Genomic DNA, 26,644 nt, shown 5'->3' on the forward strand with positions numbered 1-26,644 from the left:
TTAGGACGATATGCAGATTGTTACCTAGAGAATATGCAGAAAATCTCGTGAAAAGTATGCCAAAAAGGTGCCCAGCTATAATCGATAATGGCGGCGATTGGATTAATTATTGGGTATATGTGCAATTAGTAATAACATATATCTACATGTAAACACATATTTGTAAAAGTGTCTTTTGCTTCATACAGATAACGGCGCACACTATCTTGTGGAATTGACTATAAGGCGATTTCGCTAGCGACATATACTCATTCTGCATAAAAAAAGGGGATACGTTTGATGTCAACAACTACCTCCCAATCTCTCTTCTGACTGCCTTATCCAAAATTCTTAAAAAGTAATGTACTGTACAGTAGCTTCACACCTTTGTAAAAACAAAGTTTTAATAAAATGTCAGCTTGGTTTTCAGAAAGGTTTTTCAACAGAAAATGCTATATACACTTTCACTAATGAAATATTAAATGCTCTGAGTAACCGTAAGTCACCCGTTGGGATTTTTTGTGACCTCTCACAGGCTTTTGCTTGTGTAAATCATGGAATACTTCTAGTTAAGCTCAAGTACTGTGGTATTAATGGGACAGCGCTCAAATGGTTTAAATCATACATCACTGGAAGAGTACAGAAAGTTGAAATAAGCAATTCACAGAATATGCAAAAAACTGGTGATTTCTCAAATTGGGGAACAATCAAGAATGGGGTGCCGCAAGGTTCGGTCTTGGGTCCTCCGCTGTTCTTAATATATATTAATGACTTGCCATTCTATATTCACGAAGATGCAAAGCTGGTACTTTTTGTCAATGATACAAGCATAGCTATCATACCCAACAGGCAATAATTAAATGATGAAATTGTATACGATGTTTTTCATAAAATCATTAAGTGGTTCTCAGCAAACACAGTATATACAGTTCCACACAGTAAATGGAATGACAACATTAATAGATATAGACTTCGATCAGAAATCGGTAGCTAAGGTAGAATATTCAAAATTTATAGGTGTATCCATTGATGAGGGGTTGAACTGGAAAAAACACACTGAAAACCTGCTTAAAATTTCGAGTTCAGCTACTTATGCTATTAAGGCCATTGCAAATTTTGGCGATATACATCTCAGTAAATTAGCTTACCACGTATATTTTCATTCTCTGATTTCGTATGGCATCATATTCTGGGGTAACTCTTCATTGAGTAATAGAGTGTTCATTCCACAAAAGCGTGTAATTAGAATAATTGCTGGAGCTCATCCAAGATCATCCTGCAGACACTTATTTAAAGAGCTAGAAATCTTCACTGTAGCCTCACAATATATATATATATATATATATATATATATATATATATATATATATATATATATATATATACTTATGAAATTTGTTATTAACAATCCGAACGAATTCAAAAGTAATAGCAGTGTGCATGGCTATAACAGCAGGAGAAAGGATAATCTCCACTACTCAAAGTTAAATTTAACTTTGGCTCAGGAGGGGGTAAGTTATGCTGCCACAAAAGTTTTTGGACACTTACCTAATAGCATCAAAGGTCTGACAGATAGCCACATAGCATTTAAAAAGAAATTAAAAGAATTTCTGAATGGCAACTCCTTCTACTCATTAGAAGAATTTTTGAATATAGTGCGTGGGTTATTTCCCCACCCAGCACCCGAAAAAAAAAAAGAAATTAAGTGTCATGCAATATTTTGTGTAATGTAATATCTTGTATAGACACCTTTTATTAACCTGACAGTTTCCACATCATTACGAAGTGTCGTATTCATGATCTATGGATCAAGTACTAATCTAACATAATCTATCTAAGCTCTAGCGATGATGATCGATATTGCTGTCGCTTTCGATAACCTATAGCGGCCGTCTTTCTTTGGTCGTGTTAGGGAGTTGGAGTGTCCAGAAGCTCTGTACAAGTGCGTAAGAGATTATTGCCACGGGCGATATTCTCTTTCAGTATGCCCAAGAAATAAAAGAAAAGGCTGTACGCAGGGTCAGCGTGTGCACCAGTTTTCGAATGCTGCATTGGAGTAAATACTACAGATGTTACAGACGGCGCCGACATAAGCAGACTGGTAGCATCTGCAGATGACGTGCTGTACGTTGTTAAGTTGGGACTCCAGAAGACATAAACTTGCGGGCTGCCTCACAAAACAACGAACTTACTACTAAATGAAACCTAGCAAGAAACCTTAAAACAAAATTTAAGAATGTAACGATCAGGAGAAGCTCATTCACGAAATAGTTAGGAGTATTTCTGGATGTCGTGCCTCTGCACATCATATACAGGAAGCAGGCAGGAAATGCATGAACGCGAGGAATCAATTATAATCACTGCAAATAGGTAATTTCGGCTTCCTTGAAAACAATCAGAGCATACCACCAATCTCTATTAGCAACAATCGCAGGATATGGTGCGAGCATTTGGCTCATAGATTGAGATAGTATAGCCCGATTTATTAGTGAGAAGAGTTCAACGATGAGTGCTAATAAGATTGACGTGCGCCTAATGCGTTACTCCAAATTCTAATTATATGAATATACCCATGGAAATTAGGAAAAGGGGAGACTTTTACTGGTTAAAGAAAGGCAATCAGATGTGAGTGCGAAAGATGCTTGGAACTGAGGCCGATACGAAAAGGTTGATAAAAGTTCGCCTATTAAAACTGTAGCAATAATTAATGGGACACATCAAACACAGGCAGGAGACCATACTAATTTCTCCCTAACATCAAGGAAAGACTAAAAATGAGATTTCTTAGCCTGTCGAGTGGATCGATAAAGTACCTGTCTGCCTGTGGCCCGCTTGCTACGTATTTGTAGAAAGTCAAAAAACAGATACAGCTGCACCTGCGGCAGTATGCGTACACCAGAACACTGCGCGTTCCACGAAGATGTGGCGCGTAATGGGCGTCAGGCATTAAGGATGTTGGATCCCAAAGCAGCACTAAGGAGCGAGTTGAGCTGGCGCATCTCCGACGATTTTGCCGCTGCAGCATCCAGAAAGGCATTCAACTACACGTCCGCTTGTTGCGGTCCCGGCAAGATCACATACACTGCAGATGAGGAGACAACAGCTGCGGTCGGTCACCAACGAATTTAATAGTTTCTTAAGAATTTACACTGCGTTGGTGAAAGTGGTCATGGAAGTGTGGATTTCAAGACGTAACAGTGATTAGTGGAATCGCTTGTTATAGTGGAAACGTTTCTGTCGTGCTGACCGACGCTCAAGGAATCCAGGAATCCGGAGTAGCATGAGAGCGAATCAAGTTGAGGAAACAACCATCTAGAGGTTGAATGAAAAAACACAGAACAGATTCTCTAGTGCTTATAGTAGTATTAGTAGATGGGTAATCTACATCTAAATCTACACGGATACTCTGCAAATCACATTTAAGTGCCTGGTAGAGGGTTCATCGAACACCTGTAGGAGCTCTGATATCCTTTATTTTATCGTGGTGGTCCTTCCTCCCTATGTAGGTCGGCGTCAACAAAATATATTCGCATTCGGAGGAGAAAGTTGGCGATAGGAATTTCGTGAGAAGATTCCGTCACAAGGAAATAGGCCCTTCTTTTAATGATATCCAGCCCAAATCCTGTATCATTTCTGTGACGCTCTCTCCCATATTACGCGATAATACAAAACGTGCTGCCTTTCTTTGAACTTTTTCGATGTACTCCGTTGATCCTGTCTGGTATGGATCCCACACCGCGAAGCTGTGTTGTAAAAGAGGACGGACTAGCCTAGTGTAGGCAGTCTCCTTAGTAGGTCTGTTACATTTTCTAAGAGTCCTTTGGTTAGCCTTACCCACAACATTTTCTGTGTGTTCCTTCCAATTGAAGTTGTTCATAATTGTAATACCTAGGTATTTAGTTCAACTTACGGCTTTTAGATTAGACTGATTTATCGTGTACCCGGATGACGTCACACTTTTTGTTATTTAGGGTCAACTGCTACTTTTCGCACCATTCAGATATCTTTTCTAAATCTTTTGTACTGATTAAGGATTTTATTGTAAATATGTAGTTGTAGAAGTAGTTGCAGTATTACAAAAAATTAAATATCAGAAATTACTAGAGTTAAAATATGAATTTATTATTATCCAAGAAAATATTATTCTTATCGCTTATTTTAGCTTTTCAGATACTGGGCTGTAACTGTGAATAATAAATAAATCACTTGTAGAATTCACGCTGAGGTAATGATCACATAATTTCACAAAAAGGATAATAAATATAGAACTCATTCTGGAAAAAATTGCATAATTAATACTCAAGATTGTGTCTGACACTTAATTTCGAAAAGATAGAGTACCTTAGTATTGTTAAATAAACAACGGTTTTAGTTCACGAAGACGAAAAAATTTAAAAAATGTACAAATCTTTTATATTCAGGTCCTATTATATTCAGTGAAAAGGAAGGATGGAATATTTTGAGTTTTACGTGCCGTCAACAGCAAGTTTATTCGAGACGGAGCAAAAGCTCGGATCACGAAAGGATGGGAAGAAAGCCGGCCGTGCCGTTTTCAAACGAACCATTTGCTTCAAGCGATTTAGAGAAATAATCGAAAGCCTAAATCTCTATGGCTGGACGAGTATTTGAACCGTCGCCCTCCCGAATGCGAGTCCAGTGTGTTAACCACTGTGCCACCTCTACTAAATATGAACTCTAAAATGCATACCTTTAAGAGCTATGAACATTTGTTCATCTTCGCTAGTGTGAAATACCTCAACTAAACAAGCGCTCATAGCTCGTAAAGTAAGCACTTTAGAGCCCTTGTTTACTGGACATTTTTTTCTTCTTTTGGTCCATACTGCCATCTCTAAAAATAAGGAAAGAAAAAAGCTTTCAGTAGGAGAGACGCGTCTCTCAGTAGTGAAGATGAACCAGCGCCCATAGCTCTTTATATAAACATTCCAGATCCATATCCACTAGACAGACCTTTAGTCTGTACTATCAACCCTGAAAGTTTATCTGTGGAGTTCTTGTTCACCCTATTTATGAAAGTCCAAGTGCGGCACCTGTGAGAAAATATTGAGACAAAAGCAACGATGAGTAAACGAGTGACCAGTCCCTACGTGGACTCATCTGGAGCGATAACATTAGTCATCAGACCAATAAAAGGATATTCCATAGTATTATTGAGAATATACGGTGCAAGGTTGTATACATGGAAGAACCCTGGGGATACTAAAAGTTTCAGATAGATTATATAATGGTAAGACAGAGATTTAGGAACCAGGTTTTAAATTGTAAGACGTTTCCAAGGGCAGATGTGGACTCTGACCACAATCTATTGGTTATGACATGTAGATTAAAACTGAAGAAACTGCAAAAAGGTGGGAATTTAAGGAGATGGGACTTGGATAAACTGAAAGAACCAGAGGTTTCAGGGCGAGCATAAGGGAACAATTGACAGGAATGGGGGAAAGAAATACAGTAGAAGAAGAATGGGTAGCCTTGAGGGATGAAATAGTGAAGGCAGCAGTGGATCAAGTAGGTATAAAGACGAGGGGTAGTAGAAGTCCTTGGGTAACAGAAGAAATACTGAATTTAATTGATGAAAGGAGAAAATATAAAAATGCAGTAAATGAAGCAGGCAAAAACGAATACAAACGTCTCAAAAATGAGATCGACAGGAAGTGCAAAATGGCTAAGCAGGGATGGCTAGAGGACAAATGTAAGGATGTAGAGGCTTATCTCATGAGGGGTAAGATAGGTACTGCCTACAGGAAAATTAAAGAGATCTTTGGAGAGAACCACTTGCATGAATACCAAGAGCTCAGATGGAAACCCAGTTCTAAGCAAAGAAGGGAAAGCAGAAAGGTGGAAGGAGTACATAGAGGGTCTATACAGGGGCGATATTCTTGAGGACTGTATAATTGAAATGGGACAGGAGGTAGATGAAGATGAAATGGAAGATATGATACTGCGTGAAGAGTTTGACGGAGCACTGAAAGACCTAAGTCGAAACAAGGCCCCGGAAGTAGACAACATTCCATTAGAGCTACTGACAGCCTTGGGAGAGCCAGTCCTGACAAAACTCTATCATCTGATGATCAAGATGTATGAGACAGGCAAAATTCCCTCAGACTTCAAGTAGAATATAATAATTCCAATCCCAAAGAAAGCAGATACTGACAGATGTGAAAATTACCGAACTATCAGTTTAATAAGACACAGATGCAAAATACTAACGCGAATTCTTTACAGACGAATGGAAAAACTAGTAGAAGTCGACCTCGGGGAAGATCAGTTTGGATTCCGTAGAAATGTTGGAACACATGAGGTAATACTGACCCTACGACTTATCCTGGAAGAAAGATTAAAGAAATGCAAACTTGCGTTTCTAGCATTTGTAGACTTAGAGAAAGCTTTTGACAATGTTGACTGGAATACTCTCTTTCAATTTCTGAAGGTGGCAGGGGTAAAATACAGGGAGCGAAGGCTATTTACAATTTGTACAGAAAGCAGATGGCAGTTATAAGAGTCGAAGGACATGAATGGGAAGCAGTGGTTGGGAAGAAAGTGAGACAGGATTGTATCCTCTCCCCGATGGTATTCAATCTGTATATTGAGCAAGCAGTAAAGGAAACAAAAGAAAAATTCGGATTAGGTATTAAAATCCATAGAGAAGAAATAAAAACTTTGGGGTTCGCCGATGACATTGTAATTCTGTCAGATACAGCAAAGGGCTTGGAAGAGCAGTTGAACGGAATGGACAGTGTCTTAAAAGGAGGATATAAGATGAACATCAACAAAAGCAAAACGAGGATAATGGAATGTAGTCGAATTAAGTAGGGTGATGCTGTGGGAATTAGATTAGGAAATGAGACACTTAAAGTAGTAAAGGACTTTTGCTATTTGGGGAGCAAAATAACTAATGATGGTCGAAGTAGAGAGGATATAAAATGTAGACTGGCAATGGCAAGGAAAGCGTTTCTGAAGAAGAGAAATTTGTTAACATCGAGTATAGATTTAAGTGTCAGGAAGTCGTTTCTGAAAGTATTTGTATGGAGTGTAGCCATGTATGGAAGTGAAACATGGACGATAAATAGTTTGGACAAGAAAAGAATAGAAGCTTTCGAAACGTGGTGCTACAGAAGAATGCTGAAGATTAGATGGGTAGATCACATAACTAATGACGAGGTATTGTATAGAATTGGGGAGAAGAGGAGTTTGTGGCACAACTTGACTAGAAGAAGGGATCGGTTGGTAAGAAATGTTCTGAGGCATCAAGGGATCTCCAATTTAGTACTGGAGGGCAGTGTGGAGGGTAAAAATCGTAGAGGGAGACCAAGAGATGAATACACTAAGCAGATTCAGAAGGATGTAGGCTGCAGTAGATACTTGAAGAGGCTTGCACAGGATAGAGTAGCATGGAGAGCTGCATGAAACCAGTCTCTGGACTTAAGACCACAACAACAACAAAGGTGCACATATGTCGCCATTTCGAAATAAAAGAACTGAAAGAACAGGACCATGGAATTATATTTCGTGAAAGAATGCCTGCAGCTCACCCATGAAGATAACAACAAAGCATTCAAAATACAGGGAAAAATTGAAGCGACGCGGTCTGCAACGAACAGACTAGAGGATGACAGTCTTCAGTGGTTTGAGCAATAACAGGTTCCCTAAGAGGATGTTAATAATGACTCCGACAGGAACTAAATGAAGACGGACACCTTTTTTAGAGTACAGAAGCGCATAATAAGAGTAATGTGTAGTGTAAATCCAAGAACATCATGTCTAAACCTATTCAGAGAACTGGGCATACTAACCACAGATTCTCAGTATATTTATTCCTTAATTAAGTTTTGTTGTAAATAATACATCTCTTTTTCCAGCTAACTGCTTAGTACACAGTATCAATACTAGGAATAAGAATAATATACATAAAGATTTAAAATCACTTTCTCTTGCCCAGAAAGGAGTCCAGTATTCAGCAACGCATATTTTCAATAAGTTACCAGCAACCATTAAGAGTTTAGTTTCAGACAAGGCACAATTTAAACATAATTTAAAAGAATTTTTGGTGGCCAACTCCTTCTATTCCATCCACGAATTTCTCAACAAGTGCAGTAGACCATTTTAATGAAAATTTATTATACTTTAATTTTTGACAATATTTGGTTGTAACCACCAAGCAACTACCTACTGTGAGAATGATGGATGTATGGAAAGCAGATGTAAGTCTTAAGTCTGTAAATAGTGGGAGTTTAAGTTTAAATCTTGTACATAATTTGAGTGTTCTTAACTGAGGCTCATTGAAATGAATAATTAATTTACTTTAATTTTTGACAATACTTGGTTAAAATAGCCAAGTACCTAGCTACTATGCGAATGATGGATTTAATGAAAGCTGATGTAAGTATTAAACCTGTAAATATTAGAAGTTTAATTTTAATTCATGTACATAATTTTAATGTTCATTGACTGAGGATCATTAAAATTAATGAAACTAAAGTTTTTCTAATTACATTTATGTAATGTGTTTATCTGACATGTTCCACACCCAGGAGGATCCCTTATTTTGTGGGTCTATTGAATGAATAATCAATACAATCTAATCTTAATCTTTGTCGTGGGAATTAAATATTAATAGAGCAATGGATGAGAAGGAGCTGACAGCTTTTGAATGGAGTAGCCGAGACTGCTGGAAGTAGAAAACGACTAATCTTTAATGGGGAAAGTCAAAGAAGAAGAAGGACGAGTAGTAGTATGAGAATAACATAATTATTCTACCAGGTGTGCTAGATGTAAATGACGGGCGAAATATTTACACTTCAAGAAGTCAGGTGCTCCCAAATGAGAATATTACCGAACCCTCGGTTTAATAACCATCTGTTACAAAATACTGACAGGAGCTGTTTACAGAAAAATTGGAAGACCGGTAGAAATCGACCTCGGGGAAGATCTGTGTGGGTCCACTAGATATGGAAGAACGCACTAACCAACACTAACCCTACAATGTATCCTAGAAGCTAAGTTGGAGAGAGTCAAACCTCTGTTTACACCAATTGTAGATTTAGACAAAACTTTTTACCCTGTTGATTGGAGTGCACTCTAGGGTATTACGCACGTATAAGGATAAAAAAAGCGAAAGATTATGAGCTAGTTGTATATAAGCCAGAGTGCAGATACTGCAGTAAAAGGGCATGAAAGGGAAGCAGTAGTTGAGAAGGGATGAGACAGTAATGTAGGCCATCCCCGACGTTACTCACTGTGTGCAATGAGCGAGCAATAAAGGAGATAAAGCTGAAATTTAGAAAGAGAAGAAATAAAAACTATGAGGTTTGCCGATGACACTATAATTCTGTTAGAAACGGCAAGGGACTTGAAAGATCAGTTTAACGGACTAGATATTGCGTTAAAAAGAGATAATTAGATGAACATCAACAAAAGTAAAATATTGGTGATGGAAGTTAGTCTAATAAATTTGGCGACCCTGAGGGAATTAATCCAGAAATGAGACACTTGCAGCAGAAGAATAGGAGATGAGTTATAAAATAACCGCCGGTGGACGAAGCAGAAGGGACGTAAAAAGTAGACTTACATTAGCAAGAACAGGGTTTACAGAAAACAGAAATTTGTTAACGTAGAATGTAAATTTAAGTGTTAGGATGTCTTTCTTGAAGGTATTCGTTTTGAGCCTATTATTGTATGGAAGTGAAATGATGATAAGCAGTGTACAGAATAAGAAAACGCAATCGTTGGAAATTTGATGTGACGAATGCTGAAGATTAGGGTGGTAGATCGAATAACTAATGCGGTTGTACTGCATCTAACTGAGGAGAAATGAGATTCATGGTACATTTTGACAAAGTGTGGGGTGAAGAGAATGCAGAAAGAGACCAAGATTTGACTGCAGTAAATAGATTCAAATGGATGTAGGTTGCAGTAACTGAATCAAACTTGCCTTCGCACTGAAGGCTACAACAGCAACAACAGGAACAACATTTTGCATTATCTCTTATAATAGGAGTAAGATGGAGACTCTCTTTTACAGTATTTATGACCCTTTCGTGAAACTAAACGATTTTAACCAATCGGCCAATTATTTTTGTCTCCAAAACACGTTTTGTTGTACAGAAGAATAGGCCTATAGATTAGAAAGCAGTAACTGAAAATAGATTTACTTAGGAGTTGAAATTATTTGTAACGAGGTAAAATTACGCCACCAATCCAATTCGGATATTTAAATTTGAAATAAGAGTTAACAATTGCTAGGCTTCGGCGATTTATTAGATGAAATGGAACCTTCTAGGATTGAGAGCAGTTCGCCAAATTAGTCACTAACAATTGCTTATGTATGGCTCACTACTATGAGGTATTAACATACCAGCAAACCTCTCCATCAGAAAACGTGGTTTACTGGACCGCTTAACTCTGAAAGTATGTCTCTGTGCCTATATGTAATCAAGAAAGAAGTTTACCTACTTCTATAACATGGGGGCCTTGTCAATAGGATAACATATGATAACACTGATTTAGAATGGTCTTAAAGCAGCAATGCGTTACACGAAGTTCAACCTTTGTATCAACTGCGCATTCAAGAATGATTTCAGAACATAATGAAATAGCAAGTTAGTTATTTTGTTCAATTAATAAATTTACAGTTCGTATTATGCAATTTAAGAAAGACAATCTTTGTTTAACGTGAAGAATGCTTTTACTCATATTTAAATCCCTTCAGTTACTATTATTAACAAAATCAAATAGTCCTTTTGTGATTAGATTTGACATTACGGACACTTAGATAACTTCAGGGATAAGGAAAAAAAAAGCATCCTAGTGGTGGTTATATTCCTAAGGCCAATAACTGTCTCGTATCATACGATGATTAAATTTGACAAATCTATTAGACCATGTTAAAGAATATACTGATTCATACTTTTTAACATGTCTAAAGAAACAGTAGGTTACGTGTTATACTGGATTTTTCCACCTCATTTTAACCCGACAATTAAAACTGCTCAAAATAACTAATTTCTGAAATAACCGGTTTTTGGTTTTTTATTACCATTATTTCCTGTGATAAACGTAGGAATGAAACAAAGAATGAAAAATTTTGACCGACTCAGTTTCAGGACACATAGATGTCAAAATATTAAATTAAATAGGCATATACACATATAAAAAAAGTTTTGCATCACCCTGGTTCCCCAAACTCCTGTAGATAGACCTTGACTGTGGATATTGTATCTCAGACATAGTGCCTTTGACTGCTCAGAGATGTCACTAAACCCACCCAAAGATATAAACAGTCATGTATGAGCAGCGCCTATTAGACGGAGGGGCCCAACAGCCGATCATTTCCAGTCATTTTACCAGGAAGGAGGTACATGGCTCGTTTTGTCTGTAGTGAAACCACGCCTAGACGGTCAATACCGCGGTTTGATCGCGTCCGCTTTGTTACTTTGTACCTGGAAGGGATCTCAAGAAGGGAAGTGTCCAGGCATATCGGAGTGAACTATAGCGATGTTGTTCGCACATGGAGGATATACAGAGAGACAGGAACTGTTGATGACATGCCTTGCTCAGGGCGCCCAAGGCCTACTGCTGCAGTGGATTACCGCTACCTACGGATTATGGCTCGGAGGAACCCTGACAGCAAAGCCACCATGTTGAATAATGCTTTTCGTGCACCCACAGGACGACATGTTACGACTCAAACTGTACACAATAGGCTGCATGATGTGCAACTTCACTTCCGACGCTCATGACGAGGTCCACCTTAGCAACTACGACACCATGCAGCGCGGTGCAGATGGGCGGAAAAACATGCTGAATGGACCACTCAGGATTGGCATCACGTTCTTTTCACCGATGAGTGTCGCATATGCCTTCAAACAGACAACTGTGGGAGACGTGTTTGGAGGCATCCGTGCAGCGAGGTGGAGGTTCTCTGCTGTTTTGGGGTGGTATTATGTGGGGCCAACATACGCCGCTGGTGGTCGTGGAAGGCGCCGTAACGGCTATACGGTACGTGAATGCCATCCTCCGAGCAATAGTGCAATCATATCGGCAGCATATTAGCCAAGCATTCGTCTTCATGGACGACAGTTCGTGCCCCCATCGTGCACATTTTGTGAATGACGTCCTTCAGGACAACAGCATTGCTTGAGTAGAGTGGCCAGCATGTTCTCCAGACATGAACCCTATCGAACATTCCTGAGATAGAATGAAAAGTGCTGTTTATGGACGACGTGACCCAACAACCACTCTGGGGGATCTACGCCGAATCGTCGTTGAGGAGTGGGACAGTCTGGACCAACAGTGCCTTGATGAACTTGAGGATAGTATGCCACGATGAATACAGGGATGCATCAATGCAAGAGGACGTGCTACTGGGTATTAGAGGTACCGGTGTGTACAGCAATCTGGACCACCACCTCTGAATGTCTCTCTGTATGGTGGTGCAACATGCAATGTGTGGTTTTCATGAACAATAAAAAGGGCGGAAATGATGTTTATGTTGATCTCTATTCCAATTTTGTATACAGGATCCGGAGCTCTGGGAACCGAGGTGATGCAAAACTTTTTTGCTGTGTGTAAGAGAAAATTTAATCCGTCCACAGTTCGCTGCTTTTATTGAAAACTGATAAGTGTTCGAACACTACAAAAAGTCAACAGTATTCTCCTATTGATTTTAATTTTTGAATCTCTGTTAAAAATAACGTTATAATCGGGGATCATACACTATCCGAGCATTACGAACAGTTAGTGCTAAATGGTGAAAATTGAATTAGAAGAACTCTATTTTTCGTATTAATTTATCCGCTTTCAAGGGATACTCGCAGATGAAGTCATATTTTCTAGACACAGGCGGCAGATCGTCTACTTACTGTTTTTTTTGTATAATATGAATAAATTGTTAAGTTTTTAATTTATTACTGTTAACATAATTTCCTTTCTCTTTTATTATTTCATAGAAATCGTAGTCAGACTTGAAATCTTTGAAAGCAAATGGAGAACTGTGATTCAATACCACGTCATTTCATAAAAATATTTCAGTATAGGGGTTGATGTGATTGTGCAGTACAGTGGATGTCTGGCGACGACAGCGAGAAACTACTGTATAGACAGCTGGGGGTAAGTCTCACACACTGATCGTACACGCTTACCTCAACCCATGTCAGACGGCAACCTGGATGTTATTGTCTCAGCAACGCAGTACCAATTCTTGTGTCACGAGTTTGTTGCTCGTTTCTGTTGGCATTATTATTAAAACGGCGCTGACCGCTCTGCACATTTTCCAAAACAACGCAATATTTCAAACAAAAGCTAGTTTTATGAATATAAATAATCTAATTAAAAAAAATTGTTTAATTAAAAATGAAAAATGTTAGTACAGCTATTACCGTTAACGGATATTTCGGTTTTTTACTTGTATGTTGGCAAAAAATTAAAAAAAACACCTGTTTTAACCAACACCAATGAAATACCGAAAAAATACCGGTTATTCAAAATTAAAATACCGGTATCAGTTTTAACCGGTCAGATTTTCTCATGCCTATTTACGTGGAGGTGACGATGCTTTGAGCTTCAGCGGTGGTGGCATCAATTAGTAATGGGCAAGCGTCGGTTATCAGACAAACTGCTGTAATAGAGATATACGTCATCTCCACTTCCAAAGGTCTTAGAGCGTTGTACAAACATTCCACGCTGGAATAAGCTGGTAATGCGTCCCTCCGTAACACATTTCCAGTGAATCTGCAGATAATTTGGCCTCGCTCCGACTCCATGGTGTTGACAGAGCAAAGACTAACGACTAACTGGTAGCCACCCGTCTGTTGGCGCGCTCACTACTAGCCCTTAGACCTTTTACTCTGGCTCGTTAGCCACCTCATGCACACAGACCGGTTTCTCTCTAGCTCAGCCTTCCCTAACGATACATTTTTATCAATCAATTCGTATGCATTAATCAGTAATATAACTGAGAATTTATCACATGTAAAGCACACATAAAAAGATTTATCATCACTACACAACAGTGAAAAGATATACACATTTATGCACACACAGTAACACTATAGCAGCAGTTACATTAATGACATAGTGTGTTTATGTTGAAACTCGGCATTACCGAAATAAATACAAGGCGCATCTCAGTCGTTCGGTGGATGGTATCTAAACCGAAGAAAACAGACGCAGGAACAAAATAATTGTATTGTATGGTATGGAAATGGGGACCTAGAAACGACGGAGAGGCTTCGTCCCCGCCGTAGCCGCAGTGGTACACAACCCCACAACAGGCTACAGCAGTCCAATCACCCCTCCGCCGCCCCACACCGAACATAGGGTTATTGTGCGGTTCGGCCCCCTGTGGACCCCCGCGGGAACGTCTCACACCAGACGAGTGTAACCCCAATGTGTCCGTGGCAGAGTAATGATGGTGTACGCGTGCGTGGAGAAAGTGTTTGCGCAACAATCGCAGAGATAATGTAACTGAGGCGGAATCAGAAGAACCATCCCGCATTCGCCGAGGCAGATGGAAAACCGCCTAAAAACCATCCACAGACTGGCCGGCACACCGGACCTCGACACTAATCCGCAGGGCGGATTCGTGCCGGTGACCGGCGCGCCTTTCCGCCTGGAAAGCAGTGCGTTAGACCGCACGGCCAACCGAGCGGGCAACAAAATAATAAAAAAGTGGTTCAAATGGCTCTGAACACTATGGGACTTAACTTCTGAGGTCATTAGTCTCATAGAACTTAGGACTACTTAAATCTAACTAACCTAAGGACATCACACACATCCATGCCCGAGGCAGGATTCGAACCTGCGACCGCAGCGGTCGCGCGGTTCCAGACTCTAGCGCTTAGAACCTCTCGGCCACCCCGGCCGGCACAAAATAATACTTCCACAATTAATATTTCACTCTGCATCAGACAATGCGCTATTACGAAACTTCCCGGCAGGTTGAAACCGTGCATCGAGCGAGGTGGCACAGTGGTTAGCACACTGGACACGCATTCGGGAGGACAATTTAAACCCGCGTCCGGTCATTCTAATTTAGGTTTCCCGTGATTTCCCTAACTCGCTTTAGGCAAATGCCGGAATGATTCCTTTGAAAGGGCATTGATCCTATGGGACTTTTAATGTTGACGCCTTTCATCTACTACCCGCAGTTTTCCGCCTTTAAATTCATGGTACCTATATTTGTATCTCCAACTTCTGTGATTGTCCATTTTACGGATTTCCGTTACTCTTCAGTCTAACTGAAACTGTGATATACAGTACCGCGTTATCAACAGTCTAGAGAGCTTCAAATGCATTTTATCGTTCCTCAGTAGTACAGCATTCTGATTTTCGAATCTATGTCTGACCATTATGTAAACCAGATTGAGTCCACCCGTTTCTCTAGGCCTTTTCCAGGGGTAGCTATTCATGTGTACCGCTGTAAAGTAATTGCCATTTCTTTAACCTACTTGTTTGTTATTTTCAAACTGTGTGTTGAAATTTGTTTCAGAGCTTAAGTAGCTTTTTTCCTCCTTCATTTCTACTACCGAACCCGTATTGTCCCACAATTTTGTCTCATATCTCTTCTTCTATTATATCGTCGAAATCCCCTACGGTTATTAGATTTACATCTCCCTCTATATATTGAGTTAACGTTCAATGCCTTTATACACTGTGTCTTGTATTCTCCTGCTTATGACGTCGTCATGTATATCTAGACTAGTGTTACTGATGTTAGTTTGTTCTTGATTCTGACAAGAATAACCCAATCACTCAACTGTTCACAGCAACTCACGCTATGTCCTAACTTCCTATTTATAACTGATCTTACTCCCATTGTATAAATTCGTATCTTCTTTATGTCTTTACATTTTACTTCACAGTTCTTTAACACGTCTATACTGACGCTCTGCATTTCCATTTTCAGATTTTGTAGCTTCATTACCATATTCAGACCTCTGGCATTCTATCTCGTAGAATGTTACTCTTTCGTACTTTATTCAGTCTGTTTCTCGTGGTTGTCCTTTCCTTGGAAGTAGCGCTCCAAATATCTGAATTTAGGATTATCCCGGGAACTTCTGCCAATGGAGAGGTCATCACGACACATTTTATTTTTTTAATTACAGGCCACATTTTCTTGAATACACATGATCTGTCTTTATGCAGTGGTTACCATTGCCTTTTATATCCTCATGCTGAAAATCACAGCTGACTGTTCCGCGCTCATCAGCTGTTTTCGCGTCCCAAGGGCAAGAGAGTAACCTACATCTTTATCCGATCGTCGGCTCTCTTCACAAGGCCGTTGGCTCTTCGAGGGTTACTTCTTGCACGGGGAGTCTTCGGTCGCCTTTACCGAAGAGTTTTATTAGAATGTAAACATTTTCTGGAAATGAAACCGGGGACTAAGCAGCAGTCGAAACGTTACACTTGCCTCTAAGCTCCGGTCAAATCAATAATCAGCGCAAGTTCCAGAAATTTCCTTTTAGCGTGATAATTCTATGTATTTCAGACAATTTCAACTATGCAACACGCATTGGTGGGCTATATCGTTGTCGTAAATACTGAGAAGGCAGAAAAAAGAATAAAAGTTATCACACAATGTAATATCATCGCCATTAAACATAGATTTCATTTTAGACCATTTCTCTCAAAGCAATGCGTGGTATTTAAATTTGTCAGTAATGTAAGTGATAAATAGTGTCAGTTATGCATTTTCACCCTTTTCATCCTTCTCTTCTTCTCTAACCAACAAAAAGTGAAACTTCATGGAGATTTATTTATAGGCACAGAGACATACTTTCAGAAACATTAAAAGAAATGGCATGGTGCTACAAATTTATATTGGAATTAAATCAGGTGATTACATTTTAAAGTTTTGGTCGTCGGCTTCTGAATATTCCTCAAGAGATAGACAAGTAATAAAGGTGTTCACGGAGGAGAGAGGAACAACTGCACAAGGATGCTCTACTATAGAGGGCCAATAGAAAGACTCCAGTACCAGTACGATCTGTGCAATGAAGCCGAAAAGAAACAGAATGCAAGACAGAGAGAATGCTTTTATTTGCACAGACGTCTTTTGGCAGCTGTTGGAAAGAGAAGAGCAAAGGCAGTTCCAAGGTACCACAGGCAGCTGTTACCCGACGGCTATTGGATACAGCGAATAGCGCCGGTTGCACTAGGCCATTAGCATCGCAACTCTCAGTCCGTGCGTGGAACGAAATCGTGCAGTTTTTTTTTCTGGTGCAGGTTCCTCGGATTACGTTCAACAATGCAGCTCTGGTGGTTCCTTCTCCGGAAAAGGAATGTAGGGAGCGTCACCTAAGACGGGATTTCTGGCTACTGTAAAGACATAAATGCGATACGCAAGGCATTGAAGCAGGAGAGTCTTTGCATAGCAGTACGTGTGGAATGTACAACACAGCCGACCGTTGTGACCGAGCGGTTCTAGGTGCTTCAGTCTGGAAGCGCGCGACCGCTACGGTCGCAAGTTCGAATCCTGCCTCGGGCATGGATGTGTCTGATGTCCTAGGGTTAATTAGGTTTAAGTAGTTCTAAGTTGTAGGGGACTGATGACCTCAGAAGTTAAGTCCCATAGAGCTCAGAGCCATTTGAACCATTTTTGAACTTATTTTTTTTATGGGGCCCATAGATATGGTACATGTTGAGTAAGTCACTGATAATACTGTTTATCAGGCGTACGGTAACACACAGGTGCATTGCGCTGAACATTTTTGTCCGAGCCACATTGACCCAGAATCAAACGGACACAACATCCAAACTCTCAGTTTCAGCCAGGACGTTTGGCATTATTTTAGTGAATGCACAGCAAGTGCCATGACTGTGTATTCCCTTCGCCAACAGATGTGAAGCGGTTACAATGTGTTTCATGGACAATAAGGCAATCCCCCCTTGTGGTGGCCAGAGTAGTTGATCGGATCCTTGACGACGAGTATGGCTGCCCTCACTTTCCCTACAGTCCACAGTCGGGTCAGTGTTACATCCGAATGCCCCACGAATCTAGATAATGCACAGTTCGACCAACTGGCCAAATGGAGACAAACAATGAGGCCACTTTCAAGATCTGTCAGGTGCTTGTAGCGCTGTTTCAGACGGTGTCGTTCATAGAAATCACTCAGCATCTGACGGTGTCCACGTCCATTATACATACCACCAGTCCTGAAAACAACACCAAACACGAACAACACCAATGCATTCCGGTGGCCATGTACGTGCCACAAACAATTACAGTTGTAATTTGTTTCATATTCTCCGATGGTGTGTAAGTGTGCAAAGTTACATTCATATCCGATTATGTGTTCTTTGGGTATTACACTTTTCTATCAGGCAGTGTATATGATATGAATCACATGTGCCTATCCCACCACTGATCTTCAATGTGAGGTGCGCCACATCTTGACGCCTAAAGCCTTATGCAGCCGACTAACAGCTCAAATTCATTTTCTAGGACGATGGATGATATGTATTACTTGTTCCTCGCGCAATGTAGATAGCTATGAGCATGCGAAGAGCGTAGGCAGGCCCAGGATGTATGATGGTGAGGGACGGGGAGGTGGCGGTAACTTGGGTAGGTTTCGCGGTGGACGACGAAATAGTTTTGAGATTTCAGGACAAATGATTCTGACTACACTTGCTACCTGTAGTAGTCAGTGTGCAATACACGTGCCGCCTTTCTTCAGACTGACACCCAACTGATACACCGGTCTGTGTGGAAGGGCACGATTAGATTTCGGTTTGTGAAAATTATTTTTTCTTTCTAGGGGGGGAGGTGTAAGCTACCCCCTTGCCCACCACCCGAGTATGCGTGCGTCACGTACCACTCTGATTTCACAAAAGTAATTGCTAGTCTCTCGGTCACTGCAATTAGTTTTTGTCACTCTCATTTTAAGTTGGTACCTGAACAATTGTTTGTAAATGGATTCAGTAAAACGTACTTTTTACCAAATGAACTTTTTATCGCCTATTGTGGATATTAATATGAGGTGTGGCTATCCTTCATCTTTACGACACCTTGAATTCGGCTTGAGTTATTTTCAGTGCACTATCTGTCTGTTGTAAGGGATCCATGCTTCCTTTGTCAAAGATAAGCATATTTTACTGGTACAGGTCGAGGATAGCGAAGAACCGATAGTCAAATGCCGAGTGCGTCCACCGAATGCTATTGTTGTAAATCAGTAGCTCGCAGTTGAGTCAGTAAAGATGTATCGGCTGTAATGGTGCAGCGGGACGAATCATATTGTACCTTTTGAGAGCGTGTACCTATCGCCCGGGTTGACATCCAACAAACCGAATTATACTCGCTAGTGACAAGTGTTTACCAAGAAATAATTATAAACATGGAATGCCAATATTAAGCGTTCACGTCCACCGCGCCGGCCAATGGACTGCAGTGGAAGGAGATTTTCACAACGTGTGACGATGTTTCAGCATATTTGACCTGTGTTGAGGTTAAACATGGGTAGAAATGTACAGTGGTGGAAGTGAGTGCCTCCAATTGCGTTTAAAGTGAATATATAACCTTTACTTTTGCAAACTTTTCGCTAATTAATATAAAATCCCTGTCCTTGGAATACAACGTAACTGAGCAGCGACAAACGATCGAAACAACTCGCGAAGCGGTCAAACCTATTAGCAGTTATCCATCTTCAACTTTTATAGCCCTGTCTTCCTCAGTTGCGTGTAATATTACGGTATATTGATAATTTTTACTTATGAACCGTCTGACAGCAACTGAATAAAACACAATTTTAGTGCCATACGCGTTTCACCTTTATTTTCTGCAAGGCATCATCAGTGGCAGGTTGCGTGGACAATTTCTTACATATTACGCTCCTGTTGCATTTTTGTTGTTTTTCTTCTTCTTATGAACGTCAATTAGCGGTTTTTTTCCACATTCCACAGCACTATGCACTGAACGCTTGTTGTAATGCAATGTTTGCATTACAACATTGCATGTCATGCAAAAAAACCGAACCTTTACAGGATCACTTTTGTTGTCCGTCTGTTAAGATCCATTTCCTCAAGAAGGAGTTCATGTATCAGCTTCAGATTTATATCACACACGATGGTCTACGGTACCTTGGCGGTGTAAAAAAGTTAAGATTCTGAGCCATGAAGTCCAGAGATATGGCTATTTATGTCACATATTTCGATAGACGCAAAAGGACATCAAACCGTATGGGAAACCATATTTTAATACTTATAATACATTATAAAATCGGCTACAATTTTTACTTTTGCACATACACCATTACCTTTAAACCATACAAAAACAAACTTGGTCTCATTAGCCTTACGAACATTGCGAGTCCTTACATCTAAAGGCATACTGGAAATGAAGGACGATATTCCGATGTCCCTTTTAAAAATATCTGACATCTGGAATGTGCGATAAGCAATGAAGTCCCCCTCGTTGAACCATTCAAGGCCAAGCTTACCCTTAACAGTGTCATAATGTACAATTACAGCTGCTATCCACCCACAACCATGTTGGTCACTATCACTCTTCGTGACGTACAGTTCAAAACTCCTCAAACAAAAACAGAGGGCTGCTTTTGCAACGGCGCTGAACGACTTGCCAGAGATGCCGTGTTACTAGAATCATGAAATTCGCCAAGTAGCAACGTTTCAAAGTAAAGAAGGGTGAAAATCCGAAAATGGCTAATTTGTAATTATATGACACAAAAGATATATTTTTGTCGTTTCTTATCCGATTGTCTGTTCGTCTGCTACGACCCCTTTAGACAGACGTGTATCGTGCCAGTGTCTATATCGACAACAGGCAAAAATCGTCTAGATCCTTAACTTAGAGGATGGATGAACTATCTGTACACATAAGTAAAAACTCAGTGTGTAATCCACGCTGAACGAGTCTTACTCGCACTTTACTGGATTTTTTACAACCGCCCTCCTCCATTAGTACGTGAGATTTAACCATCGCATCACGAACAGTAGGACTGGGCAATTTTAGAAGGTCTGAAATGTCTGTGATGACGTTCAGCTAGGTTACTGAGCGCTTCTGACCGACCTATTTCACCGTTACTGCGTCTCTTCGGACAACACAATAAACTCTGCTTACTTCTATACTGGTAGGACCGCCTCCTGCTTCGTCCAGTAGTTAATTACTCATTACCGAGGAGTGTCCGGATACTTTCGAACAGATAGTGTACGAGGAGCGTTCAATACGTAATGAAACACTTTTTTCCTCGGGAAATTTCGGTTGAAAAAATGCATAATTAGTTGTTGGACATCGTGGAGCATTCCCGCTCCACCCCCTTGAGTTTCATGAAATGCCGGTACGTGGCGGCGCTATACGTGGCCTTCAAAGTGGCGACTGTAACGGAGATGCATTCCAGGCAGAGAGCTGCCACTGAGTTTCTTTGGCGGGAAACCGGAGAATGGCAGACGTTCAGAGGCGCATGCAGAATGTCTACAGAGACCTGGCAGTGAACAAAAGCAGGCGAGTAGGTGTCTGTCATCATCGCGACAAGGTCACGCAAACTAGTCTGATCACCTGCCTGCTGGTATGAAGGGTATCAGACGGATGCCATATTCCTTGACTTCCGGAAAGCGTTTGACTCGGTGCCCCACTGCAGACTCCTAACTAAGGTACGAGCATATGGGATTGGTTCCCAAATATGTGAGTGGCTCGAAGACTTCTTAAGTAATAGAATCCAGTACGTTGTCCTCGATGGTGCGTGTTCATCGAAGGTTAGGGTATCATCTGGGGTACCACAAGAAAGTGTGGTAGGTCCGCTGTTGTTTTCTGTCTACATAAATGATTGTTTGGATAGAGTGAATAGAATGTGCGGATGTTTGCTGATGATGCTGTGGTGTACGGGAAGGTGTCGTCGTTGAGTGACTGTAGGAGGATACAAGATGACTTGGACAGGATTTGTTATTGGTGTAAAGAATGGCAGATAACTCTAAATATAGATAAATGTAAATTAATGCAGATGAATAGGAAAAAGAATCCAGTAATGTTTGAATTCTCCATTAGTAGTGTAGCGCTTGACACAGTCACGTAGATTAAATATTTGGGAGTAACATTGCAGAGCGATATGAAGTGGGACAAGCACGTACTGGCAGTTGTGGGGAAGGCGGATAGTCGGCTTCGGTTCATTGGTAGAATTTTGGGAAGATGTGGTTCATCTGTAAAGGAGACCGCTTATAAAACACTAATACGACCTATTCTTGAGTACTGCTCGAACGTTTGGGATCCCTATCAGGTCGGATTCAAGGAGGACATAGAAGCAATTCAGAGGCGGGCTGCTAGATTTGTTACTGGTAGGTTTGATCATCACGCGAGTGTCACGGAAATGCTTCAGGAACTCGGGTGGGAGCCTCTAGAGGAAAAGAGGCGTTATTTAGGTGAATCGCTAATGAGGAAATTTAGAGAACCAGCATTTGAGGCTAACTACAGTACAATTTTACTGCCGCCGACTTACATTGCGCGGAAAGACCACAAAGATAAGATAAGAGAGATTAGGGCTCGTGCAGAGGCATATAGGCAATCATTTTTCCCTCGATCTGTATGGGAGTTGAACAGGGAGAGAAGATGCTAGTTGTGGTACGAGGTACCCTTCGCCACGCACCGTATGGTGGACTGCGGAGTATGTATGTAGATGTAGATGTAGATGGTCACTCCCAGCTGTGACTCCTGCAATGGTGGAACTTGCGGACACTCTGTAAGTAGGATGTTTAGGTTTTTTTTATTGGTAACGCCACTCAGCGCTCTGTATGAAAATCAGTGGCTGTGCTGTGTGCAGTCTGTGGCCGGTTTGCATTGTTGTTCGCTATTGTAGTGTTGGGCCGTTGGCTGTTAACAGCGCGTAGCGTTGCGCAGTTGGAGGTGAGCCGCCAGCAGTGGTGGATGTGGGGAGAGAGATGACGGAATTTTGAAATTTGTAAGACTGGATGTCATCAACTGCTATATATATTATGACTTTTGAATACTATTAACGAAAATACATTGTTTGTTCTCTATCAAAATCTTTCATTTGCTAACTGTGCCTATCAGTAGTTAGTGCCGTCAGTAGTTTGAATCTTTTATTTAGCTTGCAGTAGTGGCGCTCGCTGTATTGCAGTAGTTTGAGCAACGAAGATTTTTGTGAGATAAGTGATTTGTGAAAGGTATAGATTAATGGAACTTCCTGGCCGATTAAAACTGTGTTCCCGACCGAGACTCGAACTCGGGATCTTTGCCTTTCGAGGGCAAGTGCTTTACCATCTGAGCTACCGAAGCACGGCTCATGCTCGGTCCTCACAGCTTTACGTCTGCCAGTATCTCGTCTCCTACTTTCCAAAGATTACAGAAGCTCTCCTGCGAAACTTGCTGGAGAGCTTCTGTAAAGTTTGGAAGGTAGGAGACGAGATACTGGCAGAAGTAAAGCTGTGAGGACCAGGCGTGAGTCGTGCTTCGGTAGCTCAGATGGCAACCGGCACGGTAGCTCAGCGTGTTCGGACAGAGAGTTACGTGCCCTCTGTAATAAAAAAACTGAGTTAATCGATCATCAGCGAACTTAAACAGATGTCTTACTACGTCCGCCCAGAGCAGACGCAACCAACAAAACCGAAGAAAATGAGAATTAAAAAAAATGGTAGTGCACTTGCCCGCGAAAGGCAAAGGTCCCGAGTTCGAGTCTCTGTCGGGCACACAGTTTTAATCTGCCAGGAAGTTTCATATCAGCGCACACTCCGCTGCAGAGTGAAAATCTCATTCTGTATAGGTTAATGTTAGTCAGGGCCATTCTTTTGTATGGATTTTTGAAAGTCAGATTGCGCTGCGGTAAAAATATTGTGTGTCAGTTTAAGCACATTCATGTATAATTTTTCTAATGGGACGTTTCAACTCTCATCCGAGGAGCTCGACGAGATCATAGCCAAACACCTCGCTGCTCAACTGGAGGTCTCCGTTGGTAGTGCTGGCATACTCCCACCACTTGAAGTATCAATCCCGCCTAACAGAAGATTGAAACGAGCAACGAAGGACCATTTGTGCCTAATTGGTTGTTTTACGAGACTGATTGTGATAAGTTTTTGCTAAACATCGTCACAGAAATGAAATGAAACGGGTTCATCATTTCTAACCGGAAACAAAACGGCAGTATGTGTAGCTGCACCACCCCACCTCTCCTCCAAAGAAAGACACACCCTCAGCCAGTAAAGTCATTGCGACGGTCTCCTGGGACTCTGAAGGACTAATTCTGTTATGATAACGCAAGGCCTCCCAGAAGTCTGCTCATCTTAGAGCAGCTCACAAAACTTCATTGGTGTGTTATTCCTCATCCACCCTACAGGCCAGACCTTGTAAGTTTTGACTTAGGCGGCTGCTGTGGCCGAGCGGTTCTAGGCGCTTCAGTCCAGAGCCGCGCCGCTGCTACGGTCGCAGATTCGAATAGTGCCTCGGGCATGGATGTGTGTGATGTCCTTAGGTTAGTGAGGTTTAAGTAGTTCTAAGTTCTAGGGGACTGATGACCTTAGATGTGAAGTCCCATAGTGCTTAGAGCCATTTGAACCATTTCAACCTTTTGAGTTCCATCTGTTTGGACCAATGAAGGATGCACTCTGCGAGAATCGCTACGTTGATGATGGAGCGCTTATTGATCCAGCAAGACTGACTCGTACGTCGACCAATAAAGTGGTACCATGATGGCGTACATGCGCTCCCTGTAGGGTGGCAAACGGCTGTCACATTGAAGAGGGATATTGTGGGGTATTTAGCCAAAAGAGTGAACAATAACATGGTGTAGTATAATCCTGAATAAAACCAACCTGTTTCCAGACAAAAACGTGTTGTATTAGTTATTGAGCACCCCTCGTAGTTTATGTAACAGAAGATTGGTACTTCAGTGTTAGGCCCCTCTGGAGGCCGTGGGCTGTGTACCTGTAGCGAGACGAGCACGGCGGAGATGAGCTGGTAGGCGCGCTCGCCCGGCTCGTGCGGCGCCGGCCGGAACGGCAGCAGCACGTGCTGCAGGCCGAACAGCGGCACCAGGATGGCGGCGGCGCGCGCCGCCTTGCGTAGCCCCACTGGGGCCGGGTTGGCCGAGTGCGTGTGCAGCTTGGTGAGCAGCACACGCACCACGTTGACCAGGAAGACGGCGCTCGCCACCAGCGACAGGCACACCGGCACCGTCAGCACCCACTGCGCCGTGCTGTCGTGCATCCAGCACCTGGACACACAACAGCTCTGTGAGCGGCGGGCGCCACACATCGCCCTCAGCAGGTCCTGTGCTGACACCATCGGCACCCTCTGCACGACAATCTTAGGCATCTAACACCTTCGTACACAGAACATATGGTGTCAGAGCTCACACACACACACACACACACACACACACACACACACACACACACACACACACTCACACAAAGAGACACACACACACACACACACACACACACACACACACACACACACAAAGAGACACACACACAAAGAGACACACACACACACACACACACACACAAAGAGACACACACAAACACACACACACGCACAAAGACACACACACACACACACACACACACACACACACACACACACACACAAAGAGAGACACACACAAACACACACACGCACAAAGAGACACACACACAAGCACACACACACACAAACAAAGAGACACACACACACACACACACACACACACACACACACACACACACACACACACACACACAAAGACACACACACACACACACACACACACACACACACAGAAACACATACAAGCACACACACACAAACAAAGAGACACACACAAGCGCGCGCGCATCACATGCGTCAGTTACAATTTGGGAGTCACTTCTCTCAGCTCCAAGTGAAACACTGTCTTGTAACACTATGGTAAATACAGGGTGTTTCAGAAGTGATAGTGAATAATTCACACATGGAAAGTATATGACAAAAGTAGCTAAAAATCTCCTACAAATATGGGTCCACAAATCAATCAGTGGCGAGATACAACACATTTTGTGTTGCGGTTCATCAATATTTAAGAACATATGGCATCTCAAAACGTTAAAGCAGGTGCTCGAAATGTTGTCCATGCGTCTGAAATGCTCTGAAATGAGTAGCTCATCCTATCATGCAGCCATGGGGAATTCTGTAATTGCTTGAAAGCTGCTTCAGTCAGCAAACTTAATTCCTCAAGAAACTGGACCTCGCTAGCGTAGACCATGCTTTTGACATGACCCGACACACAGATATCCATGGGATTTAAATCCAGAGACCTTGGAGGACACGGCACAGCCCCTCCTCTACCTATCCCTTGTTGGCCATACGCCCGAGGTAGAAGAAGGCGCACTCGTAAATGAAAATGTGTTGTAGCACCGCCATGCATGAACCACATGTTCAGAGGTCGGTTCAGTGAGACATCATCGTGTACATCTGGAAGTACAGTCCGCAGAAACGGGATGTACCGCTGTCTCGTTAGTCTCTGTGGTAACAAGTGTGACCCAATTACGTGGTCTCCGAGCAGTCCTGCCCAGACGTTCAACGAATAACGCTGCTAATGTCGTGGTACGTGTGTTGAATTACCACTGACATTCGACCAAATGAAATAGTTATGGCAGTTAAAAGTACCGACACGAATAAATCCCGTCTCACCCGTGAACAGAATACTGTTTATAGACAGGAGATTCAGGGTAC

General features: G+C 41.7%; 1 protein-coding gene across 1 annotated transcript in view; it reads right to left on the minus strand.

Moving 5' to 3' along the window:
• Positions 1-26,644, minus strand: part of LOC126335950 (calcitonin gene-related peptide type 1 receptor-like) — a 257,752-nt gene that overhangs the window by 99,030 nt on the left and 132,078 nt on the right. Inside the window, exon 4 of the mRNA XM_049999426.1 lies at positions 24,875-25,163. Coding sequence (XP_049855383.1) covers positions 24,875-25,163 — 289 coding nt within the window. The remainder of the gene's footprint in view (positions 1-24,874; positions 25,164-26,644) is intronic.

The sequence above is a fragment of the Schistocerca gregaria genome, chromosome 2 (assembly GCF_023897955.1).
Source record: "Schistocerca gregaria isolate iqSchGreg1 chromosome 2, iqSchGreg1.2, whole genome shotgun sequence".
Lineage (NCBI taxonomy): Eukaryota > Metazoa > Arthropoda > Insecta > Orthoptera > Acrididae > Schistocerca > Schistocerca gregaria.